At 38.2% G+C, this 25,498-nt stretch overlaps 2 protein-coding genes and 1 long non-coding RNA gene across 5 annotated transcripts; 1 reads left to right on the top strand and 2 right to left on the bottom strand.

The window, feature by feature from the left end:
* Window positions 1-306: 306 nt before the first annotated feature.
* Window positions 307-5,763, bottom strand: LOC135498255 (FMRFamide receptor-like). 2 transcript variants are annotated; one of them, XM_064788468.1, is made up of 2 exons: window positions 5,717-5,763; window positions 307-1,704 (listed from the first exon to the last, which is right to left on the bottom strand). In XM_064788468.1, exons 1-2 carry the CDS (start codon window positions 5,742-5,744, stop codon window positions 494-496), a joined length of 1,239 nt encoding a protein of 412 aa, XP_064644538.1. In that variant the 5' UTR covers window positions 5,745-5,763; the 3' UTR covers window positions 307-493. The 2 variants fall into 2 exon arrangements, 1 of the variants encoding a protein (XP_064644538.1); XR_010449036.1 differs by lacking the exon at window positions 5,717-5,763 and adding an exon at window positions 4,737-4,999 and having other exon boundaries at window positions 1,687-1,704.
* A 2,721-nt stretch (window positions 5,764-8,484) lies between these two features.
* Window positions 8,485-25,310, bottom strand: LOC135498437 (PTB domain-containing engulfment adapter protein 1-like). Of its 2 annotated transcripts, XM_064788714.1 has the most exons (13): window positions 18,456-18,511; window positions 16,677-16,841; window positions 16,033-16,154; window positions 13,742-13,806; window positions 13,514-13,585; window positions 13,167-13,265; window positions 12,843-12,980; window positions 12,413-12,529; window positions 12,164-12,268; window positions 11,666-11,852; window positions 10,943-11,041; window positions 10,373-10,488; window positions 8,485-10,034 (listed from the first exon to the last, which is right to left on the bottom strand). In XM_064788714.1, the coding sequence occupies exons 3-13, from the start codon at window positions 16,121-16,123 to the stop codon at window positions 9,960-9,962; spliced, it is 1,164 nt and encodes a 387-aa protein (XP_064644784.1). In that variant the 5' UTR covers window positions 16,124-16,154; window positions 16,677-16,841; window positions 18,456-18,511; the 3' UTR covers window positions 8,485-9,959. The 2 variants fall into 2 exon arrangements, with proteins under 2 accessions (XP_064644784.1, XP_064644785.1); XM_064788715.1 differs by lacking the exons at window positions 16,677-16,841; window positions 18,456-18,511 and adding an exon at window positions 25,249-25,310.
* On the top strand, window positions 18,943-24,071 carry LOC135498438 (uncharacterized). The gene is made up of 2 exons (XR_010449049.1): window positions 18,943-20,971; window positions 21,835-24,071. It is a non-coding gene; the product is annotated as an uncharacterized LOC135498438 (long non-coding RNA).
* Window positions 25,311-25,498: the final 188 nt, after the last annotated feature.

Here is a 25,498-nt window from a genome sequence, read left to right as displayed (position 1 = left end):
ACAAGGTGGAAAATACATATCATGATATTATGTCAGACAAGGTAACTGATGGCATCAACGTAACTCATTATGTCCCTCTCTCCATTGACGTATTGTTTCAATGCGTACATATGTGGCTCTCCTCGGGTTTGGTCGGTCAGTAAGGGACGGTTCATATTCCTACGTCTGTGGGGAGGTTAGCAATACATTTGAATAGGCGAAACAGGAATTAGGCGAAACAGGAATAGGCGAAACAGGAATAGGCGGAACAGGAATAGGCGAAACAGGAATACACCTTACAGGGGTAAGTGTGTAACCTGTGGTTACACACTTACCCCTGTGTATAAGGCTCTATCTAGACAGTCTGGTACATACTCGAATATCCAAACTTTTGGTGATCGATCAAGAGCTTTTACAACCACTATACTGAATATAACCACCACTTTTGTAAAAACCGACACCAGCCTCACGTTAAAGAAACTACACGTCTTAACGCTTAAATAAAATGATTGATCTATGTGTTTCGTAATTCTGTTGTTTTTTTACATGATTTGCTGAAAACCTCCACCACACTTCTTCTGAATCGCCTCCCCGTCGCGCAATAAATGAAGAAATTAATAAAACAATTAATTTGGGTCAAAAAACGTGATATGTAGTAGGTGGGGTCGCTCCAATAGCTCTCAACAGACTGCGGCGAGAAAATCCTGACGACACCTATTATCTGGTATAAGCCCTCTGGTAACTCAAGCACAATAAATACGATCACCACTGCCATCACTCTAATGGTAGCCAAACTTGCTTCTTTGTTTTGGGTGCCTGACGAAGAAATATCAATATTCCTCGACTTTCTGAGCGCTCTTAAAATACGAAAGGTCATGACTGTCAAGATGGCGATAGGGAAAATGGCCTTCATCACCAGCGCAAGAAGGGTAACGTAACCCACATAGTAAATAGGATTATAGTATAGGTCGGTGGTGGCATATTTTGGCCTCAATCTCCCAGCACAAGGGTCGTAATAATATTTGACTTTGTAGCCGAATGGGATAGGTAAACGGTAAATGAATGAAACTATAGAAACACCCGCAACTGTGAAATAGGCGTTCCTTTTTGTACATTTCGATGCAGCTTTGAGCGGTTTGCAAACAGCTATGAACCGCTCCACGGCGACGCTCACAGTTAATAATATTGATGCAGTCTTGCCAAACCCTCGCAAGACCTTAAGATAGGGTAAAGTCAGGTGATAAAACTCCATGTATGCGTTTATTAAAACAACATAATAGTGAATTCGACGTAAGGTATTGCGCAAGATGAACCCAATCAAGACGATACTATCTGCAGCCGCCAAAGCCCGGAGGAGGATAGAAGTTGAAGTAAAAGGTCGTTCTCGTCCGATGACTAAAAAGGAAAGAATATTTCCAGCTAAACCAAGAGCGCCGATTATTATCATCAACGGCACATGGAGGGTGAATCGAAGATAGCGTCTCCAACTACTGAAAGATTTCATTCTGTAGCCCGAGAGACATTTCAGAAATACAGGAACTGATCTATCGGTAGATGGTAATAACCTATCGGCAGAATGATCAGTCGATCCAAGCAATGACGGCGCACTGGTCGCGTTGAGGTTCATGTTGTCGAATAGTGTAGTTACAAGGTTTGGCAGGGAAGCCTGGGGCAAATACATCATGGTCGAGTTCGAATCCATATTGAGATATCCTTTTGCAAATCCTGAAATGTATATAATTGTATCAGAGGCTTTCCAAAACAATATACATGTATATGTGTGTACAATATCTATATTCATCACCATGGATAACGTGCATTTTTACAAGGACTAGAGTGAGCGAGCGGCTTTTTTACTTCAGTATGGTTCTTCTTCTGTTTCATAAGTAAACTATTTTTGACAGTGTTTGACTTATTTCCAATTTTTTGTCGCAGCACTTAGACATTAGAACAAGAGGCCCAAGGGCCTGGCGCTCAGCTGAAATGGATAGGTGAAGGCAAGGGCCAAGTGTGTGTCGGTAACGTTATTATGAGGCAACGTGAAGCTATAACGTCTAGCACGCAGAAGTGCTGATGCGAAAGACCTTCTTGCTATATCAGTGCATGCTGAAGTACTGAGTTGACGTCACCCTGGTATTATGACGTAAAGTCATTTCTATTGCCGTTGCAGTAGTGGGGTGTGTGATGACGTCAAGGAGTTGTGTGGTGACGTCAAAGAGTGGAGTCCTTGTCTTCATGCAGCGTAGGTGGAACTAATAACATGCACATGGACACAAGGTACATAATTATTACAGTGTATTTTGTGAGGTGGGGCCTGGTGCTTTACAATGGTCAAATGAACCGACTGTTGTCTGGACATTGTTGAAGTGGATGCAGCCAAATGTTTGGGACGGTCTTTTTTGTATGTGAAGAAAAGAAGATAAAGAGTTGGTTAACAAAATGAACTTTATTGGTGCGGCAGATATTTGATGCCTTTCGGCAGATATTTGAAGCGCCTTGCGGCAGATATTTGTTGCCTTGCAGCAGATATTTGATAACGCTCTCCGGGAATGGAAAGCAGTAAAACGAGTAAGCACACCTCACTCTGAATGTGGGAACAGCAAGTGCTTTCCTGGACTTGAAATGTGCCAACGACTCCTCTTGCAATAACCAACAACAGTTAATCTGTAAAAAAAGAGAAGAGAAATTAACACTGACTGAATAAAAAAGGGTGACATAGACGGGGAAATGTACACCACCGGATACAGTCTGTGCTTGATCAGGCATCGGTCAGATGATATCCTGAACAAGGCATTTATGGAAGCAAATCCAGAAAGAGACTTTACCTTCGAAGGGCACACTTATTACTCAGTGAAAAGTCAGTCCTGTGGGCTGTTTTCCAATTCAAAATAAAAGTGTAACCTCTTTAAATTAGTCTCACAGACTGAACCATAACACTCAACAGCCAACCGTGCCCACATGATGTGAGCCGAGAGCTGGGCTTAAAGATGAGCGAGTGGTGTACTACATTTTGAAAATTGTCTATCGTCTACGACATGTGACAGAACAGGATCTAGTGGACTTAATGATGAGGTACTATCAAATAAGGTGTCCATCAAATGAATCATGAGGGCCTGTTTGTTGAGTTATACTCTAAGCCTGTCCTATAGGGCTAGGCTATGTTTTTTGTCTTTTTTACAGCTACAGTACAGCCATGCACAGCGCAGTGTACAGACAGTACAGGATTGCAAACCAAAAACATGAGCATTGCTGCGTAACGAAACTGCAGTGGAATTCATACTACGATGTCATAATGTGACTTTCAAAATAATTGTAAACAAACGTAGCCTAAATGGCGAAATTTGTTGCAAAATTGCCAACCACAACAACTCAGGGACCGTAGCCAAAATGGCCGACGGCGAATTCTCCGGTCGCTAGCGCAGTCCATAAACAAGCATCAATTTCACCAACTTTGGGCGCAAGCTTGGTCATCAAAGTTACAGAACTGTTAGAAATACATCCAAACAACATATATATACAGTTAAAAGTGCATAAAAATCCCGTTTCAACCTCCGGCCGCTACCTTTTTTTCTCCGCCAGACGCCGGGCCCTACCGGTCGTTATTTAGTGCGACCGCCACCAGAGTGTTTATCACGATCTTTCGCCGTTTTAATAGCGCGTTTTAGGCAGATTAATCAATTATTACATGCATGCATTATATATCACCGAAATGATAATTGCGTAGGCTATTTGAAACTAAGTTCAGATATTATTTTTGATCTTCGAATTGAATTTAGGCGAGTGATTTTTGACACCCGGTCGACATATCAGGACTTGCAAAATTCACGCGAGATCGCTTGCATCATCGGCACGTTTGAAAACCGAATTTCACAAATTCCACAAATATTTATCACATACCATATGTATCACCACAAAGGTAACTCTCTAGACTATTTGAAACCAAGTTTAGATACTTATTTTCACAAAAATTCGAAGCTATGCAAGCGATTTTTCAGTTGTAGAGATCGACGGAAACAAATTTCTCGCTCTAAAATGACATGAGACGAGCACCAACTTTCGCTAATTTGTGCACAAAATGTCCGCAATATTATAAAAAACTATCGATAAATCTGAATTATATAGACTCTTTTCAGTACCTAAACAAATTTCAGGTACATGGTCATGTTGATTAAAAGAGTATCAACCGATTGAACATGAGAAAGTTCACTCATCTTCATTGAAGCAGCGACTACCGCCATTTTTAAATGGTGGCATCTCTTCTATCGATCGGCCAATCAGCGGCACTGCTTGCAAAAAGTTGAGCCACCGCCAAATTTGAAATCGCCAAAATTCAGTCAATGTGCCTGCAGCGCTAACTGGCGGTGAAAACCATATTAATTCCATTAAAAGTAAAAAATGAAAAAATATTAAAAAATATTCAGCCACATTTGAAAACAATATTTGCTCTGTGGACCGAGGTAAAAAGGGAAAGAAATCTACACGCGAAATGACCTCATTCTCTTAATACAGGTCGGATCGCGCTGATTTTTCGTTTTTTGAGTTCACCTTGGGCAACTCCTAATTTAGCACCGTCAACGAAGTGGCTAGGCCTTCCCAATCAGAAATGTCCAATTTTGTCCACAGATGGGTCCCTAGATGGATGGATTGCAGGACGGACACCATTTGAACAGCTATTCTACTAGCTCCGCTGACTTTGTCAGCTGAGCTAAAAACGCATTATCATTTTTTTAGCACGCGCTGCTCATGGCCCGAAAAACCTTTTCGGTCCTGCCACGTGTTTGCACGTCGAGTTCGGTCTAACGTCATTTCTATTGTTGCAGTAGCGGAGTAATCGAACGCCAACATCCTGACCACACGTCATCGTGTAGATTTTCGTCTCCACGCAGCGCGTCCATCGAACCGCACAAAACGATCTCTGCACGGAGGCCTAACTCGGATCCAGTCGTCCAGGCAGGACCCCAAACCCTGAAATTGTCACATATAACGAGCAACGAAAATTTCATGGTTTGACAGGCTTAGATGAATCTAGTTGGCTGTGAAATCGTTCCTCGCTGATTAACCCTGGGAAAAAGTCATGAGCATGTAGAAAGTACCATTTTAAAGGGAAAACAGCTTATAACTTTATTACAGGTGCGTGACCGACAGGATAATGACGTCTGTAACAGACGGCTTGAAATTCAAATTATTTATTTGTTTACTTATCCGGAAACCTAGATGGTTGACCATCTGGTGGATAAAATTTGCTCCAGCCGTCGCACCCCTGCTTTGGGATAACACATTGGTTTCGGCAGGAACTGTTTTGTAACTTCTTGTAAGGACCGTGTACATAACTATAGGAAGCGTTGGAGGTATTTTTGGTAATTATCGCCAGCTGTTGGTGTGCATTTTAGTAAAATATATTGACAAGGACCTTTTGAAATCGTGAAAGTTTAATAATCTTTTGGGGTCTAATTATTAGATTGGAAAGAAATTAACTATTTCTTTCCAATCTAATAATACTATTACTTTCCAATCTAATAATTAGACCCCACCCTTTTAAATACTAGAAGGTATGATTTGGGAACTCGGCGTCGGGGTCAGATGGAAAAATTGTTAGAGTGTGACCCTCCCTTTTGTGTAGGAGTTGCGGTATGATTAGATTATATTTGGTCGATTAAGTCTATTGATTCTGACTTCGCTGAGAACCCAAGCCGTCCCCCTATCATACAGAAAACACTCGATTTCTTCGATTTCCTACCTGGACTTGACTCTTTGTGACCTTCCATCGGCACACTGCAGGTCAAGGTCTACGCCCTCTGGGAGAGCCCACATCATCAAAGGCTTGGTATCTCTGGAGGATCCAACTTTAAACAAATTCGTGTTAGGCCTCCGAGATATCAGCGCTTGGTGACACGTCACTCCAGCCCACCAAAACAATAACCATGGCGTTAGATTCGAAATGAACGGCATCCTACTGTATCATTGATATAGATGTAGCCAACAGCTCATACCGAACTCATACCGAATGTATTATGAGTAATATCGGATGTCGTGTCCTAAACCTCGGAATAGTGGTCGAAAAAAACCCTCGCAGTCTGGTTTCCAGCTCGTGACTAAAAACAAGGTTTTCGACAGGTCGCTGTTGTCACGCTTGTGGCTTGATACCTACGATAGAATAAAAACTACTCGTCTGTGATCAGAGTTACTGCGAGAATATGAGTATGATATGTAAATTTTTAAATGAGGGAAAAAGATTAACCGCTTGCGAAACGTGGGTCGAACCCGCCAATTAGCAATTATGATAGGTCTCGCCTAGAAGTGATTTAAGTATCAAATGTCATCGGTATAATGAGAGCCGAAATTTGATCCTGTATTTGCCAGCGGCATATACTCGCACTCATCTTCCGCCATGTAGGCCCCTAATTTTAAAACAGTGGTTTTAAAGGAAACCTATCAGGAAACGCTTTTTAAAATGGTGAGCTTTGAACGGCCTGGTTAAAACCTAATATAAGGCGGGAATAAGCTTCCATTGATAAATCTTATCAGTTTCGAGTTTCCCTCAGGTATATTTGATTTTGTGAGCTGGACATCTGGGTAACATTGCATAACGTTGCATAACATTACTGACTCCAGTCAATAAACTGCATAAGAGGTAATCACTAATTTAGTTCTTTTTACTACCGGTACGTTCAGCTAGTTCGGGGAGACACACGGGCATACCACGAGGAGACCGATTATGTGTTTTGTGTAATAATGGAGTTGGCGATGAATACCATCTACTTCTTGATTGTAATGCAGTTGCAGAAATTAGAAAAGACTGTCTACCGAAATATTATTGTTCTCGACCAAATGTAATAAAAATGAAAAGTTTGTTTCAAAGTAAGAATCATGCAAAACTAGCCAAATTCCTCTTGGCGTGTCGCATATTGTTTAATCTAGTTTAGCCCCCATATGTGATTCATTTACCTTGTGTCCACCCTTGACCCTGTACGTCATCCATCATGTATAATTACTGTTAGGTTTTTCTTCTCTGTACTATTTTTAAAAGTGGAGACTAAATTGAATTTAAAAAAAGAAGGTCTAAATAAAGATTTTGTGCCACGACTTGATGATGCATTAATTGATACGGGCTGATGCGCGGGAAGGGCATTCTATTCCTCGTAAGAAATTCGCTTTAACTCACGTAAACACCACAACAAGTTGTAACAGAAACAATTGAATGTTTGATTATCTGTCGAATATCAAGCTGGTCATAATAAACTAATAAAAAAGTTATGAGATCTTGCATGAACATAAGTTTTTTAATCACCACATGCTAGCAGGTAATTGAGGCCTGGACGCAAGGGCCCGAAGCGCCGCGTAGCGGCAAAAACACGAAGCTGGCGAATGTTTCGCCAGCTTCGTTTTTCGCCAGCTTCGTGTTTCGCCAGCTTCGTTCAACCCCGTAAATGCGGGGTTGCAACTATTTTGCGGCAAAAAAACGAAGCTGGCTTATGTTTCGCCAGCTTCGTTTTTCGCCAGCTTCGTGTTTCGCCAGCTTCGTTCAACCCCGTAAATAGCGCATTTACGGGGTTGCAACTATTTTGCTTTATAGTGTCACCAGGAAAGAAAAGCATGCGACCTAACGCCGATCTATTTGTATAAAGTGATAATTGGAAGGTATATAGTAGGAAATATATCAATAAAATAATCATTCCATGTCGTCTTTTGAGGGCATTTTTGATTGTAAAAAATATATGTGTACGTCACCGGAGTCTCTGCAATGATAATTTTATCACAGCAGTCTCGCGCAAGTAGAAGTTCTTTACCTATTAGTTCTTCACTTATTAGTCTCAATGTCTGGCGCAAAGCCAGACGTTTTCCATTACGATTTCACTACGATGTTTGACAAGAAGGAGCAGTGCGCGAGATATGCTAATGAGCAGACTTCCCTCGCTTGAGTTTCGGAAGAATGTTCCATATCACGCTAAGCTGACCACTGCTGACCATTACAGGCGTGCATTGGACTGGTACAGGTTGGAACTGAACATTGAATATGCTGGTGGTGACGCTTTCTGATGAGAAGTTGGTCGTGACTGATGCAGTATCCTTGGACTTGTCCACAGCATCGTTCAATCATTGCTCTCTGACTCTGAGCTGCCTTGATTCTGTACTTACCCAAATACTGAGACCAAATGCCTGTTGACTGTGCTTTAAGAGAGACTGGCGCCATGCCTAGTCTCTCTTAAAGCACAGTCAACAGACACCAACCCCCTCAGACTCAGAAACCACAAACGCCCAACCCTTCCTGCTACCTTAATACTTCTGGTTAAAATTGGGGACATATGGATGTGTAGCAATATATAACCATGGCCTACTTTGCGAAGAGAGTTCGGTCTCTGGTGCTTCTGACTTAGTTGGAGACCCAATAGACTTGTTTTACAATCCACACTAAGTGAGATTTGAATGATTTCCCTATCCCACTTCACTGTCACAATGTTTCCCATTTATGATTATCAGAGTAAATTCAGAAAAAAACACGAATCATAATGAGAATCATGTCTTCTTTATTCTAGGATAATCACATCGTAATTTCCAAAACAGAATTGAATTAATTAACAAACACAAATCAGTCGTAGAGTTAAGCAAGTTAAATACCAAAGTCCAGACTGTCTTCCTATCGGTTTTTTCTTTCTGAAAATGTCCCTTGTTTTCAAAGGATTCTTTTAACTTGTAGAAAGCAGGACAACGATGTATTTGTAATAATTAGCATCCACATGGTTAGGTAAAATTCCTCTTTCCTTTTGATTAACGACTTGACTAAAGAAAACATGTTGCACAATTGCACAACTTGTACAAAAGATCGTCGACCTTAATAGATTTCATCACCATATTGTTTTATGGCAGGCAGGGTCCATCCCCATGTCCTCAGCATCAGGTACAAGACCAAAGAACAAAACAATTCGCAACAATTCTGGAAATTTCATTTAAACTTTTGAAATAAAATAGCTTTTTGATGGCTATCAACAGAATTAAAGAAACCTCACCATATTTTGGTGCAGGCTTAATTGATGACACAACCTACAAACAAAGCTCGTTTGTTTAAGAATATATAGCTATACTCTTCCAGCCAACTGTACTAATTTGAAAAGCAGTATAGACAAGTATCAAAGGCCAACAAAATTAAATATGATACATTCTTACAAGCGAAAAGTTGAAATCATACTTCGACACATTTTTCTCATAGTCAGGAGTAGAAAGTGGGAGTTAATGTCAGGCCAACTATTTGTAGTTTACGGATTACCCGTACAGATGGTGGAATGTTTGTGGATACTATCTGCTGAGGCAAGACCACCCTTTGAATGGGAAATTGATAGATGAGAATTGCGCTGCGTTGGCATTATTTCCCATTGGTTTCCCTTCAAATCTTACCGAAGCCTAACCCTACCTCCCTAAGTTAAGTACATTCAAATCAAGCACCATTTATTGATAAACTATTACATGGAGTCAAATGTGATCTCCATACATTTGCCATCACTTTGATCACAGGCAAATAGTATAATGATAATTTTGTGTAAACATTGTCTACAAAATATCTTAAATCTCACAATTTAGTTTTATCACTAGATTTTCCCTGTATTTCATGACTGAATCCCAGTAAACTTTTTTTGTGGGTCGGATGGGCTGAAAAGTCAGGCTAGATGCACTGGTAAAATATATCACCACAACTCAACATGATCAAAATGCTGATATTCAAATGGAACAGAAAAAAATTCAAATATGAAAACAAAAACCCAGAGAATACTGGGATGACCCATATTTGTTTAGCAGTTCGTAGATAGCTTGATAATTCTCCCTTGGAGATACTACACATATCTATTTTTTGAAAATAAATCATAAGCTTCTTCAAGTCCGGACAGTGAAACATGTTTATAAACTGCAACCAACCATTGCGGACACCTCTCTAGAAATGATACCCACTCTATTAAAGTCAATTTCGTATCATCAGCCAGCAATCACTCTCACATCTTCAATGGGTCCAGCATATCAAGCGAGAAGTCTTCAGTCCCAATTGAAAGGCCACGACTAAATCCAGCCTGAAATAAAATAGAGACAATTGTGTTAGCTTCTGAGCTGCATAGATTTGGGAACTGAGAGAAACATTTACATTTTGTAATGCCATGATGGAACCAGCCTCGTCTGACAGTTGTCATTATCTCGATGAATGGGCCCAAAAGTGTATTGACGCAGCGGGAATAAAACCTTTGGCCCTGGAGTCCATGTTGACCATTACACTATTTCAGTTGACCATTACACTATCTCAACAGAAACGAGGAAAAGTAATGAGAGCTGATGCAATTTCAGTGTTTTAAACTAAGAAAAAAGGCACCAAGATTTTGCCATTTCTTCAATTAGGCAGTTGGCGTCAACTCACCTGCATGTCAATGAGCTGATCAGGTGACATTGTGGCAACAGGATCGAAGGAGGACATTCCGAATGCATCTGTCGAGCCTTCCTCGACAAAGGGAGTGGAGCCAAATACATCAGTTGCTGGAAATAAAGATGCATTAATAAATCATCTCGAAAACGGTGTAGCAGAAGTAGAGGGTGATGGAATCTTTGAGTTCATATTGAAAGCTTTCCTTAGAAAACTGACCAGCAGTACCCTTTGCAGTACCCCTTGCACCACACAAAACGGCACAAAATAATATTCAACTTTGAAAATAAGTCGGTCCACAACAGGAAAGGAAAAGTTTAGTCGAAATGGTATTTACAACATGGTGCATAACAGAAATGGCTATACATGTATTTACAGCTAGCTGTAAGAAATGACAGACTGTTGACAACTTTCTTATATTTCATGTAGGTAATTTGATATTGAAAAATCTTAAAAACTCGTTGAGCACCAACAGCCAATGGTCTCTATCAACAATATTCTTCTGTCTTGCTGTAACACAATGCAAACACAAAATAGGGTAGGGGATAGGCCAAGGAGTTTCCCTACCTGTCATTGTGCGGCGCTTTGTTGGTGGTGAGTAAAGTGGTAAGCTAGATGGAGCACCGTGGACAGAACCGGAGCGTGGATTTCTGGGAGGGGGCAACACTGAAAGAGACAGGACAACTAGAACTAAGGGGAGATACTATTAGTCTGCTATCATTGAGGTAACTATAACTCACTACATATCATATGTTTATTTAGAGTCACAAGATGAAAATAGGAACATGGGTGCATGAAGACCAGGAAGGACAGATGTGCAAATAGATGGACACAGACAGATTGAACTAAACCACCATATCAATTATCATATGTCGTTTGTACAAATAAACATGGTTACAAGGCAAATCTACCCATGAACTCTGAGGGATATGAAGACCTACTAAAAAATTCAATTTTCTTGTCTCTTCCCCCAACCCTTTTCCACAAAAAGACCACAGAGGTATCTCGAAAAATAAGTTCTCCCTTGAATTGCCTTTATGGATTGTTTTTTATGATACATTCCATCAAAAGTAGAAAAATATGTTGACTTCTTTATCAATTTTAATAGAAAGTTACTTCTCTCAGTGAAAAATATGTGATTATGAATAACATTTGCCGATCACCTGGCAATTTATTTCAAGTGCTTGGTGAAAATACTGAGTGTCGATGGTCTGGGTAGAGGTCTACAGGTTGTACATTGACCAGTGCATAAATTGGATGACAACAAATCATGTGGTAGTAGTAGCTTACAGGTTGCTGATGCTGAACTCTTCTGCCGCATGTTGGGGTAGTCGTCGAGGACAAGATTCTCCAGTCGTCGTCCCACAACAGGTTCATTAGCGCCATTGGTATACTGGGTGCCACTAGGGGGTGATAAAGTAACCACCGGTTGTTGTGTGCCATTGCTTATTTTTCTGAGTTGTACAGAGCTGGAGATCTGCAAGTAACAAAAGTATGATAGCATTGTTTTGCGCAAAGGTTATCCGACAGGCCAATCTAAAAGAACTCTGGAGGAGCTTTCCTATCAAGCCAATTTGAAAGATTCACAGATATAGAAAATGTCGTCTCAGTAGAATACCCTACTGTAAAATCACTTTGAAGTCATACTCGGTGCGAAGTCCCTTGAAGACATACAGTCCGTTTCCACATCTGTTCAGTATAAAAAGTTTTCTCACTACGTAATAGGGTTCCAAACATAAAGATATGAAAACACAACCAAAGATGAAAACCAAGGACAAGCTTACTGACCTGATTCTCCCTCAAGTACCCTTCGAGGTCGTTGCGATCTTTCATTTTTTCTAGATCTTTGATTCGCGCCTTTAACTCTCTGTTCTCTTGTTCCAAATTGTTTATCTGGAGTGAAAAAATTCTTAACTTATGACCACAGGACCTTGAATATACAACAATTCCTGTCACACATTTAGAAGCATCTTTATTTTCTATCATTTCACTGAAAGTTCAATATCAACCAAAGACCTATCTTCAAATGCATGTTACCTTTTGTTGAAGTTGGACCAGTCCTTTCTTCGCATCAGACTCTTTCCCAGACGTTTCAATAAATCTTCGATATGCAAGATCAAATGCCTGGCCGACTGTTAATGTGATTTCCTCAGCCTGCAAGTAATCAAATCTCTAACATAAGTTTTTACTACTTTCTGCACACTATGATATCGGCTATATGACCATTGAAATCATATCAACCTTTTGAATTCTAGACGTGCAACGTACTTAAATATTCCTAAAGTTCTGTGCGGAATCAAATTTATCAGATTATGAGGATGATAATTATTGCTGAATCAAACACCACCCAGGCCCCTACTTGTGAATCTTTGTCACCAGAAGACGACCAAGTTCACCCCCACTGCCCTTGCCAAAAGTTCCCCCTCATTTTCCAACTAACGTGTTCATTTCAACGTATGAGACTTACACATTTGTCACAACTGAAAACAAAACAGGAATGTTTCTCCGAGTTGTTTTCCCTCGCAATAAACGTAAACACCTTCTTATCAGCTTTGTCGTCAGCACAATATGATATTCGGTGGAGAGGATACTGATAAAATGTCATCTGAAATATAACATACGATACAAGTTGGAGGAGCAAAATTCAATTTTGAGATCAAAGGTTCCAGGAGTCTTACAAACTCTGTTGGCATTTGGAATTAAGAATTACGTTGCTCCCCTATGGGAAGGCAGTGCCATAGAACTCTGAAGTCACCTTTAAACTTGAGCGAAAGCCACTGGACTTAATTACCTTGGTTTTTGCATCTTGGATTGTGACAGCATCTAACGATATGGTTAACTCGATCTTAGTTGGTTTCTGTCCTTCTGTCTTCTTGAGAGATTGGTTGAACTGAAAACAGCAAACAGTTTTCATAAGGTCGACCAACGAGCAAACATACCGGTATCTTGATTCACCTCTACATGCATTAACCAGCCATTTTCTAAAAGTGGTCAGCACCAAAATTTGGCTAATTTGGTCAGATCTGTTGTATCATGTAGCACACCCTTGATAGCTTATCTTGTTTTGGAAGCAATTACTCTTTATTATAACTTCATCACCTCGTGACAAACGTTCAAAGATAACATATCATGCCCAACCTTCATTTTTCTGATGGCATCTCGTACAACTTCTGTTCCTTTTGGTTGGTCAACTTCGCAGTTCCCTAAAAACTGGAAAACAAAATAAATTCAAACATCAGATGCAATTTGAGTTTTTAAAACCAATTCAGATTAAATTAAATCCTAGATAAATATCGAGAAAATAAAAATGGTGCGAATATTTGGCAGCCTAAGCTCTAGCAAAGAAAGGGTTGAAAGTGTATGTACCTTGATATTGTATACCAAAGAACCTTTTGTTAGCACCTCGGGTGAGTGAACCCACTGTTTGTTACCTGCAAATACAAAAGGGACAAATTATTTTTAACCCAAACCGGACAACCTGATTACTGTAACCCCCAACATGTTCGTGGGGGCGCTTTATTGGATTTAGAAACATATCCTGATTCGTGAAAATAGAAAGAGTAAAAAAGATTTGATTTGAAAAACCAAGGTAGATCTATAAATACCAGGTTCAGCAAATTTTTGTATGTAATGACTGCACTATGACATTGTGAATAACCGGAAATATATAAGGGTGGCTTATATATTTTCAGTATTAACTGCATATCTATGTTCCCGAGAAAGTAAATGCCAACAGTGTACCTCTACAGTTCAAAACTACCCTAAATTGCCCCCAGTGCATTACCTATTAAACTTTCTGAATCGGAACAAGTCCTTGAAATTGACCTATAGACCCAGAGGCAGGATACGACACAGGATTGGTGTAGTGCAACTTGAAGTTATCACATCCGATCAGAGATATTAAATGCACTTTTTTATTACAAAGAATGCAACTGTTAAATGCAATTTGTTTTCTGGTGAAAGTTTAACGTTAGAAATTTATGTTCATCGTAAATTTACCAAGCGTAAATGATTTTATCGTGAATGTATCAGAGTGAATAAACCCCAATCAGCCCATCATATCGATCAGAGTTGCCATAAACACTTGTTAGTTTAAGATTGTGTAAACGAGAATAAGGAGTGTATTTTCCATGACCCAAATGAGTTATCAAATTTATCATATCATATTTATAACATTATTCTAAGTAAATTACTATCAATTATGGAATGCTAAAGCGGAATTTATTCAAGATAATTTATATATATTCAAGATATTTTACATATATTCAAGATATTTTATATATATTCAAGATATGTTTTTTTTAATCAAGATATGTTTTTTTTATTCAAGATAAAATTATCTATATTCAAAATAAAAAATGTGCTCAAAATATTTTATTTGCATTCAAGATATTTTATTTGCATTCAAGATATTTCATTTACATGCAAATAAAATGTTTCTCCTAAGAAATAACAAAATATTTTGCAATAAACATACATACAAAAAAAAAGTTATTCTTGAAGCAAAATTTAAAAGGTCTTGCATATAAATTCAACATCTTGAATATGATTTATTCAAGATTGAAAATATTCATGCAAGATTCACGTGACCATTCAAGACTCACGTGACCACACAAATTGAAGACGTCATTGGCGCCATTTCTCTTGAATTTGAATTTGAATTTTGACCTCGATTCAAATAAAGCAATTTCAGATCTAAATATAAACAACAGAATCAGCTACAAACATATGTTATGAACTTAATCGAACTTATAAAGTTGATACATAGAGGGACTACGTCCGTCCATCAACCTCATATTCATGCAAGATTCACGTGACCATTCAAGACTCACGTGACCACACAAATTGAAGACGTCATTGGCGCCATTTCTCTTGAATTTGAATTTGAATTTTGACCTCGATTCAAATAAAGCAATTTCAGATCTAAATATAAACAACAGAATCAGCTACAAACATATGTTATGAACTTAATCGAACTTATAAAGTTGATACATAGAGGGACTACGTCCGTCCATCAACCTCGCCGTCCCCAGTAGCCCCTCTATGTTTAGAGTGGTCCATTGCACTATCGTCAATTCATCATCAATTTGTGTGGGCACGTGAGTCTTGAATGGTCACGTGAATCTTGCATAAACATTTTCAAACTTGAATAAATTATGTTCAAGATGTTACATTTACATGCAAGACCTTTTAAATTTTGCTTCAAGAATAACTTTATTTTTTGTATATATATTTATTTTTTGATGCAAAATTTTCTGGTAATTCTTAGTAAAAAACATTTTATGTTGGATGTAAATAAAGAATCTTGAATGAAAATAAAATATTTTGAACACATTCTTTATCTTGAATATAAATAAACATGTCTTGAATAAAAAAAAAATATCTTGAATATATTTAAATTATCTTGATATATATAAAATATCTTGAATATATATAAAATATCTTGAATAAATTCCGCCTTAGCATTCCATAATCAATGTCCCTTTTTGTATCATAACATATTTATGACAGAATTCTGAGAAAATGATTATGAAAGAAAATAAGTATCCTGAGACAATCAATGATTAATTCATATGTAGTAAGCTAGGTGTATTAACAATGTCAAGACCTCAAGATCTAGAGGGGGCGATTTATTTTAAGGGTCCTCAAGCACTTACCATGTTTATTAAATGCTGACGTTTTTGTCGAACCTTTCTCCCCATCCTTCCAGCGAACAGTGGCAGACCCTGAGCTGTTGGTTCGAATCATCTTTGACACCTTTTAGCACCAATTGTTGGATCTGAAAATGGAAATACGGAATTTGACCTGGAGGGGTTTTATTGGCTAAAAACCAGATATCTTATGAAATTCTATGCTCTGCTGTTAAATAGCCTAAATGCTGAACCCACTGTCATCATGTTCATGTGTACTGAACATTTAATATACGCTCATTTTCATCATCGCTGAAAATGTCAAAGCACTCACTCACTTTCATCATATGCTGAAAATGTCAACAAAGTAATGAGCGACTCACTTTTATGCATGCTGAAAAGTGGTACAATGAACTCGCTTTCATTTTATATGCTGAAAATGTATTCATATGTACCTAAAAATGTGAATAGTACAATCACTTTTATGTACATGTACAGCATGCTGAAAATGCTGAAATATTGGATATACTCACCATGTCAATTAAATGGCATTGTATGTGCCATTGACCTATAAGACAATTTCAGTCACAAGAAATGGCCTAGAAGTCTTATTGCAAGACGGGTGATATTTTGAGAGCAAGGAATTCCTGCAAGACACAATGTACGCCTACCTTTTAAAGAATTCAGGGTCCCTCTGGTGGTTCCAACTATCCTCGTGGCTCCTAATATCCTCGTAGAAATCAGCCAGACAGAGAATCAGTCCAGAGATATGCGTCCTTTCCACAATCCACAACTAGGCCCACATTGATGTTGTGTGGACAAAATCTCAAGCCTATCTGTAATTTACACATATGTTGGAAATATAGGTCGTGGACTTGATATGGGAAGTGACACACTTTGATTATCATCTGATTTAAGAGTGACAACAATAACACAAAAAAGGAGGCCTGCTTTATTGGAACTTAAGTAATTGAACATTTTTTTCTTTTAATAAAAGAAATACATGTACAGAAAATTTAAATGACCTTTATTAGGCATCCAACTAGTTTCTCTCTTGATAATGCCTGAAAAATTCCAGAACAGGCCAAATTCAGTTCTAGAATATTACCGCAAAGGCTTTTTAGTTCTGCAACTACATGTAAGCTATTTCAGTGCAGAGCCTTTCCCCATAGGCTACATGTAAACACGTATGGGGAAAGGAAACATCGAACGCAGTGGACCGGCCGCCTCATGGATAATCAGGATGACAAAATGACTACCCTGGGAGTCTAACATGTATCAGCAGTTCTGACTTTGGGAATATTTAGGGATATTTAAATCGGATATCAGATACATGTAGACATGCAAAATAGGCTAGCAGTATAGAGCTATTGTAAGTATTCACAAACTGAAAATGCATTGGCAGTTTTGTTTTCCCTTAATTCAGGACAGATTTTAAGTGAACAAGTTGAGTCTCAATGTTCAATTCAATGTTTATCCAGTCAATAGGGTAATCAAGTAATTGCGTATCAGACAGCCCATAAAATTGATAATAGGTTTTGTACTGCGATTAGATGTCCGATTTTTAACACCCATCATAAATTTGCTGGGGCATGAAATTGGTTGATATGCTGTTAGTAATATCATTTTTTGGCAATTTAGGGCGTCAATCTTTGCAAATATAGTAGGTAATCTAAGAAGTTATTTTGTAGGCTAATGTTTGTAAAAGGTGTGTGTCCTATTTCTTCTGAGGCTCTTTACCACAGAATGCAATTATCATTATAATTTGCACTCTCCAAACTAGTGCAAATAATTGAATTTAGAATTCCATCAGATAATAATTGCATTCTGTGGTAAAGAACCTAAGAAGAAATAGGACACACAACTTTTGCAAACATTAGCCTATAAAATAACTTCTTAGATGACTTAGCTTGGTGTGCATTAAGCCAGGTACACACATCTACTGTATCTTATATTCAATATATAAGATACAAATGTCATTTACTAATAAAACTCATAATGAAACGAATTGTTTGAAATGAAAGTAGACTTTTAAAATTCTCCAGTGACAATAGAATTCCTATAACCAAATGAGACATTGCACCTAATGGACTATACCAGGACCATTCATAGTTCTACAAGTTTCGTTACTCTCCTATAGTCTGCATATTCTGAAAGATGCATTTCGCTATTACATTTCGTTTCATTTCAACTATTTCATTTTGTTTCAATGATTTCATTCGGAGTTTCATCAGTAACCCAAACATCGAGGTCAAGCAGGCTTTTTCCATGGCCTGAAGATGCTTTGAGTGTAAATACCATTTGACACAACAAAGCAAAATCTCGTCTTGTCATAGCTGTTGAATATATGAATTTGAACTTGTTAGTGTAGACTGAATACTCCACATAGGTTTTAGCAAAGTTTCATACATGACAACTTCACTACAACATTGTGTATGTATATTCCTCACCCAGCAGTAACCACGAACGGCCTACCCCTTTAATCTTCACCAGTAGACCTGCAACTGAAATCACGAAGGGCTTCTTATAATATGAATGAGTGCAGTCAGAGGCATTTCAGTATACAATATCAGATCTTTGAACACAAGAATGTACTCTGCCTTCCATCCAGACATAAATGAGAAATTCATCCCAACCTTATAACCTTTCTTAACCAACATTTGTCCAGGCCATCAACACTTTTATTCAAGGTAAAGTGAAATACACAGCAGCAGTAATTCCAACTCAAAGGTTCCCATAAACAAACATACATCAATGTACACTTATGCGCACAAAATCCATCCCACCTTGACTGAAATGCTTAAGCACACCTGGATGAGAGAAAACTCTAGGCCTACCTTCAACTCCTCAATGATAAAAACATTCTTGTGCATTTCTTCCTCCAGGCATACAACTATTACCTGAGCAGCTAGCATGCTCTAGCATTGCTCCAGACTTTCGATACAGGCTAGGCTAGCTTAGCAGAGTTCCTTTTCGTTTCGCGATAGTGCATGCCTCCAGATTCCAACATGGATAAAGCGGTGAACCACACAACCGTTGGAAAGTTCTTCCTTTTTCTAATGACAGTGACGTTTTTGTTATTCTACATATTCTACATGTACAAGCAAGTCCCGATGCCTCTTAAACATTTAGGGATACCAATTCACGACAGACCATGGCCCCACAGCTAGCCAGTTTGGATTTCGGGACAGACATTTTTAATAAAAGTGTGTATATTTGTGAATATGTGTGTGCTTAGAAATTATGTGCATTTAGATTTGTGGATATTTCTGTAAAATGGTGATTTCAGGATGGGATACCTTTAGCAAACTTCTTTTAGGGAAACGTCTGCAGCTGGCAATCTCGTAGGCCTCGTAGTACACCATTGACCTACCTACTCAGGGCGTACTGGTATTAGGGTATCTTTGCAAGATGATACCACTGCATGTTCAATGTGCACCTGTACGCTAGCACTGGCAGCAACCACAAAAACTAAACAATAAACTTTACATATAAGGAATACATGCTAACCTTGAGCATAAAGTCATTAACAGAGGTCAACCTAGTATAGAGCATGCAAACATAACAAAAGATCAAAGGTGTCATCTGATTTGCCGAAAAAATAATCGTATATCTACGGTGAACATTTTCAGCAAAAAAACAGCAAATCGATTTCAAGGATTACATCATTCAAACCTTACTTTCACATTATAACAGATAACATCAACCAAACCTTTAGAGTCAACAGCTGCAAAGTCAGTTAATGCGTACTTCAACCTTGGAGTTGATCAACAACTACAAAGTCAATTCATGGATTACATCATTCAAAGCCTTTTGATTCAACAGCCGCAGAGTCACTTCATGGATTACTTCATTCAAAGTCTTTAGATTCTACAGCCACAGAGTCACTTCATGGATTACTTCATTCAAAGCCTTTAGATTCTACAGCCACAGAGTCATTTCATGGATTACTTTATTCAAAGCCTTTAGATTCTACAGCCACAGAGTCACTTCATGGATTACTTCATTCAAAGCCTTTAGATTCTACAGCCACAGAGTCACTTCATGGATTACTTCATTCAAAGTCTTTAGATTCTACAGCCGCAGAAAAAGATCACTGTTGATAAAAGACTCCCGCTACCTGTCAGTTAGATATTTTTTCCACACTGGTGAGGTTGTGGTAAAACAGGTTACAAAGCTGCAGGAGGTACGAAGAGAAACAGGTTTTGTAAAATATGTTCAATCCAAGAATGAAATCAATTTCTGCTGCTCCGATGAATAAAATCAACTAATAAGATATACCTGCAGAGCGAGTTATGTGAGCTTTTGAAGTCTGGGTAGAGAAAAGATTGTGCACTTGCCTAAGAGGTAAAATTATGTGGGTTAACTTTTATATTGCAATCTCAAGTTGAAATTAATTTACATGGATTGGATCTGTTTCCAGAGAAGTTTGATTGCCCAGAGTTGCAAGTTAATTTGATCAGCCTTCTACTCTTGAAGGAAGAATTCATTAGCAATCGGACAAACTTGAGGTACACACTGTGAGAACCTTTACCTCTGGTGCTCAAGGAGGGAATGGGTAGGGGATTTGTGTTCAACCACATTTTTATAGGCGACCGACGTCATTAAGATGTTTTGGGATGTATCCTTTCGAAGGGCGCATCAAATATTGCCCACGAGATGGATTTGTATGATTTCGGATCAATCAGTTACTGGTAATGATAAGGGGGAAAGTGGTCGCCCTCCCTCTTTCAAACGAGGAACTATTCTTGGAAATACTATAATTCTTTGCACTATCAGGACTTTAGTTTCTTTCTCTCTGGGACGGAGGGTATTCGTCAAATGGAGTATGGCTGAGGATTCGAACTTTGACCTTTCTGGATGGTTTGAATTAGGTCGAATATCAAGGTCAGATTTGGAGCAATGTGATCTGTGTGGCCTCGGACATACTGTAGATTTTGGACAGCTTTCGCTGACCCTCGACCAGGTACGTAGCCAGATGCGTGTCAGTAAACCACCAAAATGCGGGTAATCTGTTTAGGGGCCCAACTACTGTTCTGATTAAGGGATACACTTAAAACTCACGCTAGGATGTTACATCTGGAGTCTTTGCGAGGTTTAAGAGAGTAGGGGCTGCTCTGGGGATGAAGGCATAATTTGGGGGCAGGGGATCTTCTGGGGGTTCTGCATATCCCTGATTGTCAGGTAGGGTGAGAATACCAATCGTTTTTGCAGTAGTAGCCGAAAACGGGAAACATCAGGCAAGGGGTTAAGATAGTTATAAGACCTCGGTGTATTGACAAATCTAATGGGTCTTTTTCATTTCATGTATTACTATAACCTCTGCGTTCACTTTTAGAAATGATTTTCCGAAAATAGCAAACAGGTCACTTATTAGTCATAATACCATGATCAGGTAAAGAGTATTTTCTGATGAATGGCTTATTTTTATCAACCACTCAGCACCAATTTAGCTGAATATTGCTAATGATAGCAAGGAATGCTGATGAGGTATGTGTCTGACATAATCTCCCTGTATATAATCAGCAGCCACCTCTCCGAAGCAAGGCCGAACCTCGCCGAGCTGCACATATAAAAAGGGACGATGGCCATATTGGTTTTTCTTACAGCTGCAATGAACAATGTCAATGCACCAGGATCACTAGAAATTCACAAGCCATGTCCAAACTGCCTTGCAACATTCGCAAAAATCATTATGTGATGCAACAAGTGGAGACACGTGGTAGCAGGGTCATTATCCTCGTTTTTCCCACAATTGTGTTATTTTATCCATAACTGATTTGTTGAGAAATAAATCGACATTGAAGCTGTTTTTTCTTATGATTTCAGACTGCTCAACAAAGAAGAAGATTTCCAAGAAAATGAGAATGGTAATTACAGATATGGACAGGAGGGGGCACCACTGGCATTCCCCAAGGAAGATTGAAATACGGAGGAAAAGACTGCTGACAAAACTGCTTAGTGTTTTAAAAGGTAAACTGACAGTTATAACAATTTTAAAGTTGATACAAAACGACAATGATAATGATGATAACCATACAATGAATGCGGAAATTGTAATTCATTGGCCACTCGGTGTGATGTCGTCACCCAGGAATAATGACATCAAGCCTAATATATGTCATATCGTTTGCTATCAACTTAAAACCGTTTTAAAAACTGTCAGTTCACCTTAAAATATCAATGTATGTCAATATCAGAAGAGTCTCTTTTCAACTTAAAATATCAATGTGTGTCAGTGTCAGAAGAGTCTCTTTTCACATTAAAATATCAATGTATGTCAGTGTCAGAAGAGTCTCTTTTCATCTTAAAATATCAATGTATGTCAATATCAGAAGAGTCTCTTTTCAAATTAAAATATCAATGTGTGTCAGTGTCAGAAGAGTCTCTTTTCAACTTAAAATATCAATGTGTGTCAGTATCAGAAGAGTCTCTTTTCACCTTAAAATATCAATGTATGTCAATATCAGAAGAGTCTCTTTTCAAATTAAAATATCAATGTGTGTCAGTGTCAGAAGAGTCTCTTTTCAACTTAAAATATCAATGTGTGTCAGTATCAGAAGAGTCTCTTTTCACCTTAAAATATCAATGTATGTCAATATCAGAAGAGTCTCTTTTCAAATTAAAATATCAATGTGTGTCAGTATCAGAAGAGTCTCTTTTCACATTAAAATATCAATGTATGTCAGTGTCAGAAAAGTCTCTTTTCATCTTAAAATATCAATGTATGTCAGTGTCAGAAGAGTCTCTTTTCACCTTAAAATATCAATGTGTGTCTGTGTCAGAAGAGTCTCTTTTCACATTAAAATATCAATGTATGTCAGTGTCAGAAGAGTCTCTTTTCACCTTAAAATATCAATGTGTGTCTGTGTCAGAAGAGTCTCTTTTCACATTAAAATATCGATGTATGTCAATATCAGAAGAGTCTCTTTTCACCTTAAAATATCAATGTGTGTCAATATCAGAAGAGTCTCTTTTCACATTAAAATATCGATGTATGTCAATATCAGAAGAGTCTCTTTTCTATGGAATGCTAAAGCGGAATTTATTCAAGATAATTTATATATATTCAAAGTATTATATATATTCAAGATAATTTATATATATTCAAGATATTTTTTTTTTATTTAAGATATGTTTTTTTATATTCAAGATAAAGAATGTGTTCAAAATATTTTATTTTCATTCAAGATATTTTATTTACATCCAACATAAAATTTTTTTTACTAAGAATTACCAGAATATTATCAAAATAATCTTACATTTCGATATTTGTGCGCCGGGTTTCTTAACCATGTATCATCTTTATAAGTTCAATTAAGTTCATAACATATGTTTATAAGTGATTCTATTGTTTAGATTTAGATTTGAAATTGCTTTATTTGAATCGAGGTCAAAATTTAAATTCAAATTCAACATTCAAGAGAAATGGCCCCAATGACGTCTTCAATTTGTGTGATCACGTGAGTCTTGAATGGTCACGTGAATCTTGCATGAATATTTTCTATCTTGAATAAATTATATTCAAGATGTTGAATTTATATGCAAGACCTTTTAAATTTTGCTTCAAGAATAACTTTATTTTTTGTATATATATTTATTTTTTGATGCAAAATATGTTGTTATTTCTTAGGAAGAAACATTTTATGTTGGATGTAAATAAAATATCTTGAATGCAAATAAAATATTTTGAACACATTTTTTATTTTGAATATAGATAATTATATCTTCAATAAAAAAAAAATATCTTGAATAAAAAAACATATCTTGAATATATATAAAATATCTTGAATATATATAAATCATCTTGAATGAATTCCGCTTTAGCATTCCATACTTTTCACCTTAGATCAACGTGTCTCAGTATCAGAAGAGTCTCTTTTAAAAACAACTTATGGGACCATCTTAAAAGTTACCGACAGAAAAGGAAAATTGAAGTCTTATTCTCGTCAACCCGGAAAAGTGATCTCTGTCATGGCTATATGAGTGAAATTTTGTGACGACAAACTTTTAGCTGTACAGGCACATGAATATCATAAATAAATAAATAGATTAGCAAGCATGAATCTGATATTATCCCCATGCACTCGGAACACCACCGAGCTCACGAGAAGGATATTGATAGGCCTGGTGAGCTTAATTGAAGCTTGCCAGAGAGGAATACTGACCATTTAAAGGACACCACCCTGACCTCAAAGGTATGGGCCTCTGTGGTGGACGAAAATAGGACAGCCACCAGGATCACTCTTGGTTGTGTCGCAGTCGTCACCCTTGATTGTGACAAGTTCCCCTTCCTGTTATCACCTTTGGATGTGACCTTAGCTCCTACTGACCAAACCACTTGGCTGTGACATGTGCTGGTGATCACACCCCTTGGTTGTGATATGTGTCCTTTATGATGAGCAATTACCTTTGGTTGTTGACGTGTGACACCCTTTGATTGTGACATGTGTTCCTGGTGACCACTACACCCCTTGGTTGTGATATGTGTCCTTTGTGAGCAAATTACCTTTGGTTGTGACATATGATTCTTGTGACCACATCCCTTGGTTGCGACATGTGATTTTAGTGATCACATCCCTTGGTAATTGTGACATGTGTTCCTGGTGACCACATCCCTTGGTTGTGACACGAGTCCTTCGTGAGCAATTACCTTTGATTGTGACAAATATGATTCCAGTGATCATACCCTTTGGTTGTGACATGTGTTCCTGATGATCACACCCCTTGATTGTGACATGTGTTCCTGGCAACCACACCCCTTGGGTGTGACATGTGTCCTTTGTAAGCATTTACCTTTGGTTGTGCTGGCAAATGTCCAAGGTGCTTGTGACAAGTATCCAGGCCTCTTGATCACCATTGGTTGTGAGCCTAGTGACGACATCCCTTGGTTGAAACAAGATTAGTAGTTGTGACAATTGTACCTCTTTGCCACTCTTGTTTGTGCTTCATACTCTGGTTGAGACAGGTGACCCGTCTTAGTTGTGACAAGAGTCCCTGGTGGTTTTGACAGCGTCCTTGTTTGTGACCCGAGAAGGTTCTATGGAACATCGCAACTAGACAGAACAAGGCTTTTTTCTGAGACACACTGTACGTGTCTTCGATGGGGTTGGCCCCCATATAAATATATCAAAATATCACAAACGATGCGCAGAAAAGAGTTACAATAAAACAACAATTGGGGCGAAAGTTGCAATTTACATTTGGGGTATATCAAAATCGAATGACATCAGAAAAACTTACCTCAATATTGAAAGTTTCGGAACCTTCTTTTATTAAATTAGCGCATGGGCGGATTTCCGGGTTGACAGTGACATCTGATGATGACATGTAGAACTATATTATTTGCTTTTGATGCACTGGGGCGATCTCAAATGCATCTCGATAATGTCGGTGTAGAAGTAGAAAAACCTCGAGATCAAAGCGCATAGTAGAATTCTTTGTTCTCGCAGACTTCCTAGGACTTTTCAAACTTCTTACACAGGCACTATCA

Source organism: Lineus longissimus, chromosome 13 (genome assembly GCF_910592395.1).
Source record: "Lineus longissimus chromosome 13, tnLinLong1.2, whole genome shotgun sequence".
Taxonomy (NCBI): Eukaryota; Metazoa; Nemertea; class Pilidiophora; order Heteronemertea; family Lineidae; genus Lineus; species Lineus longissimus.
Note: the sequence above shows the minus strand (reverse complement) of the source record. Positions and strands in the feature narration are given on the sequence as shown.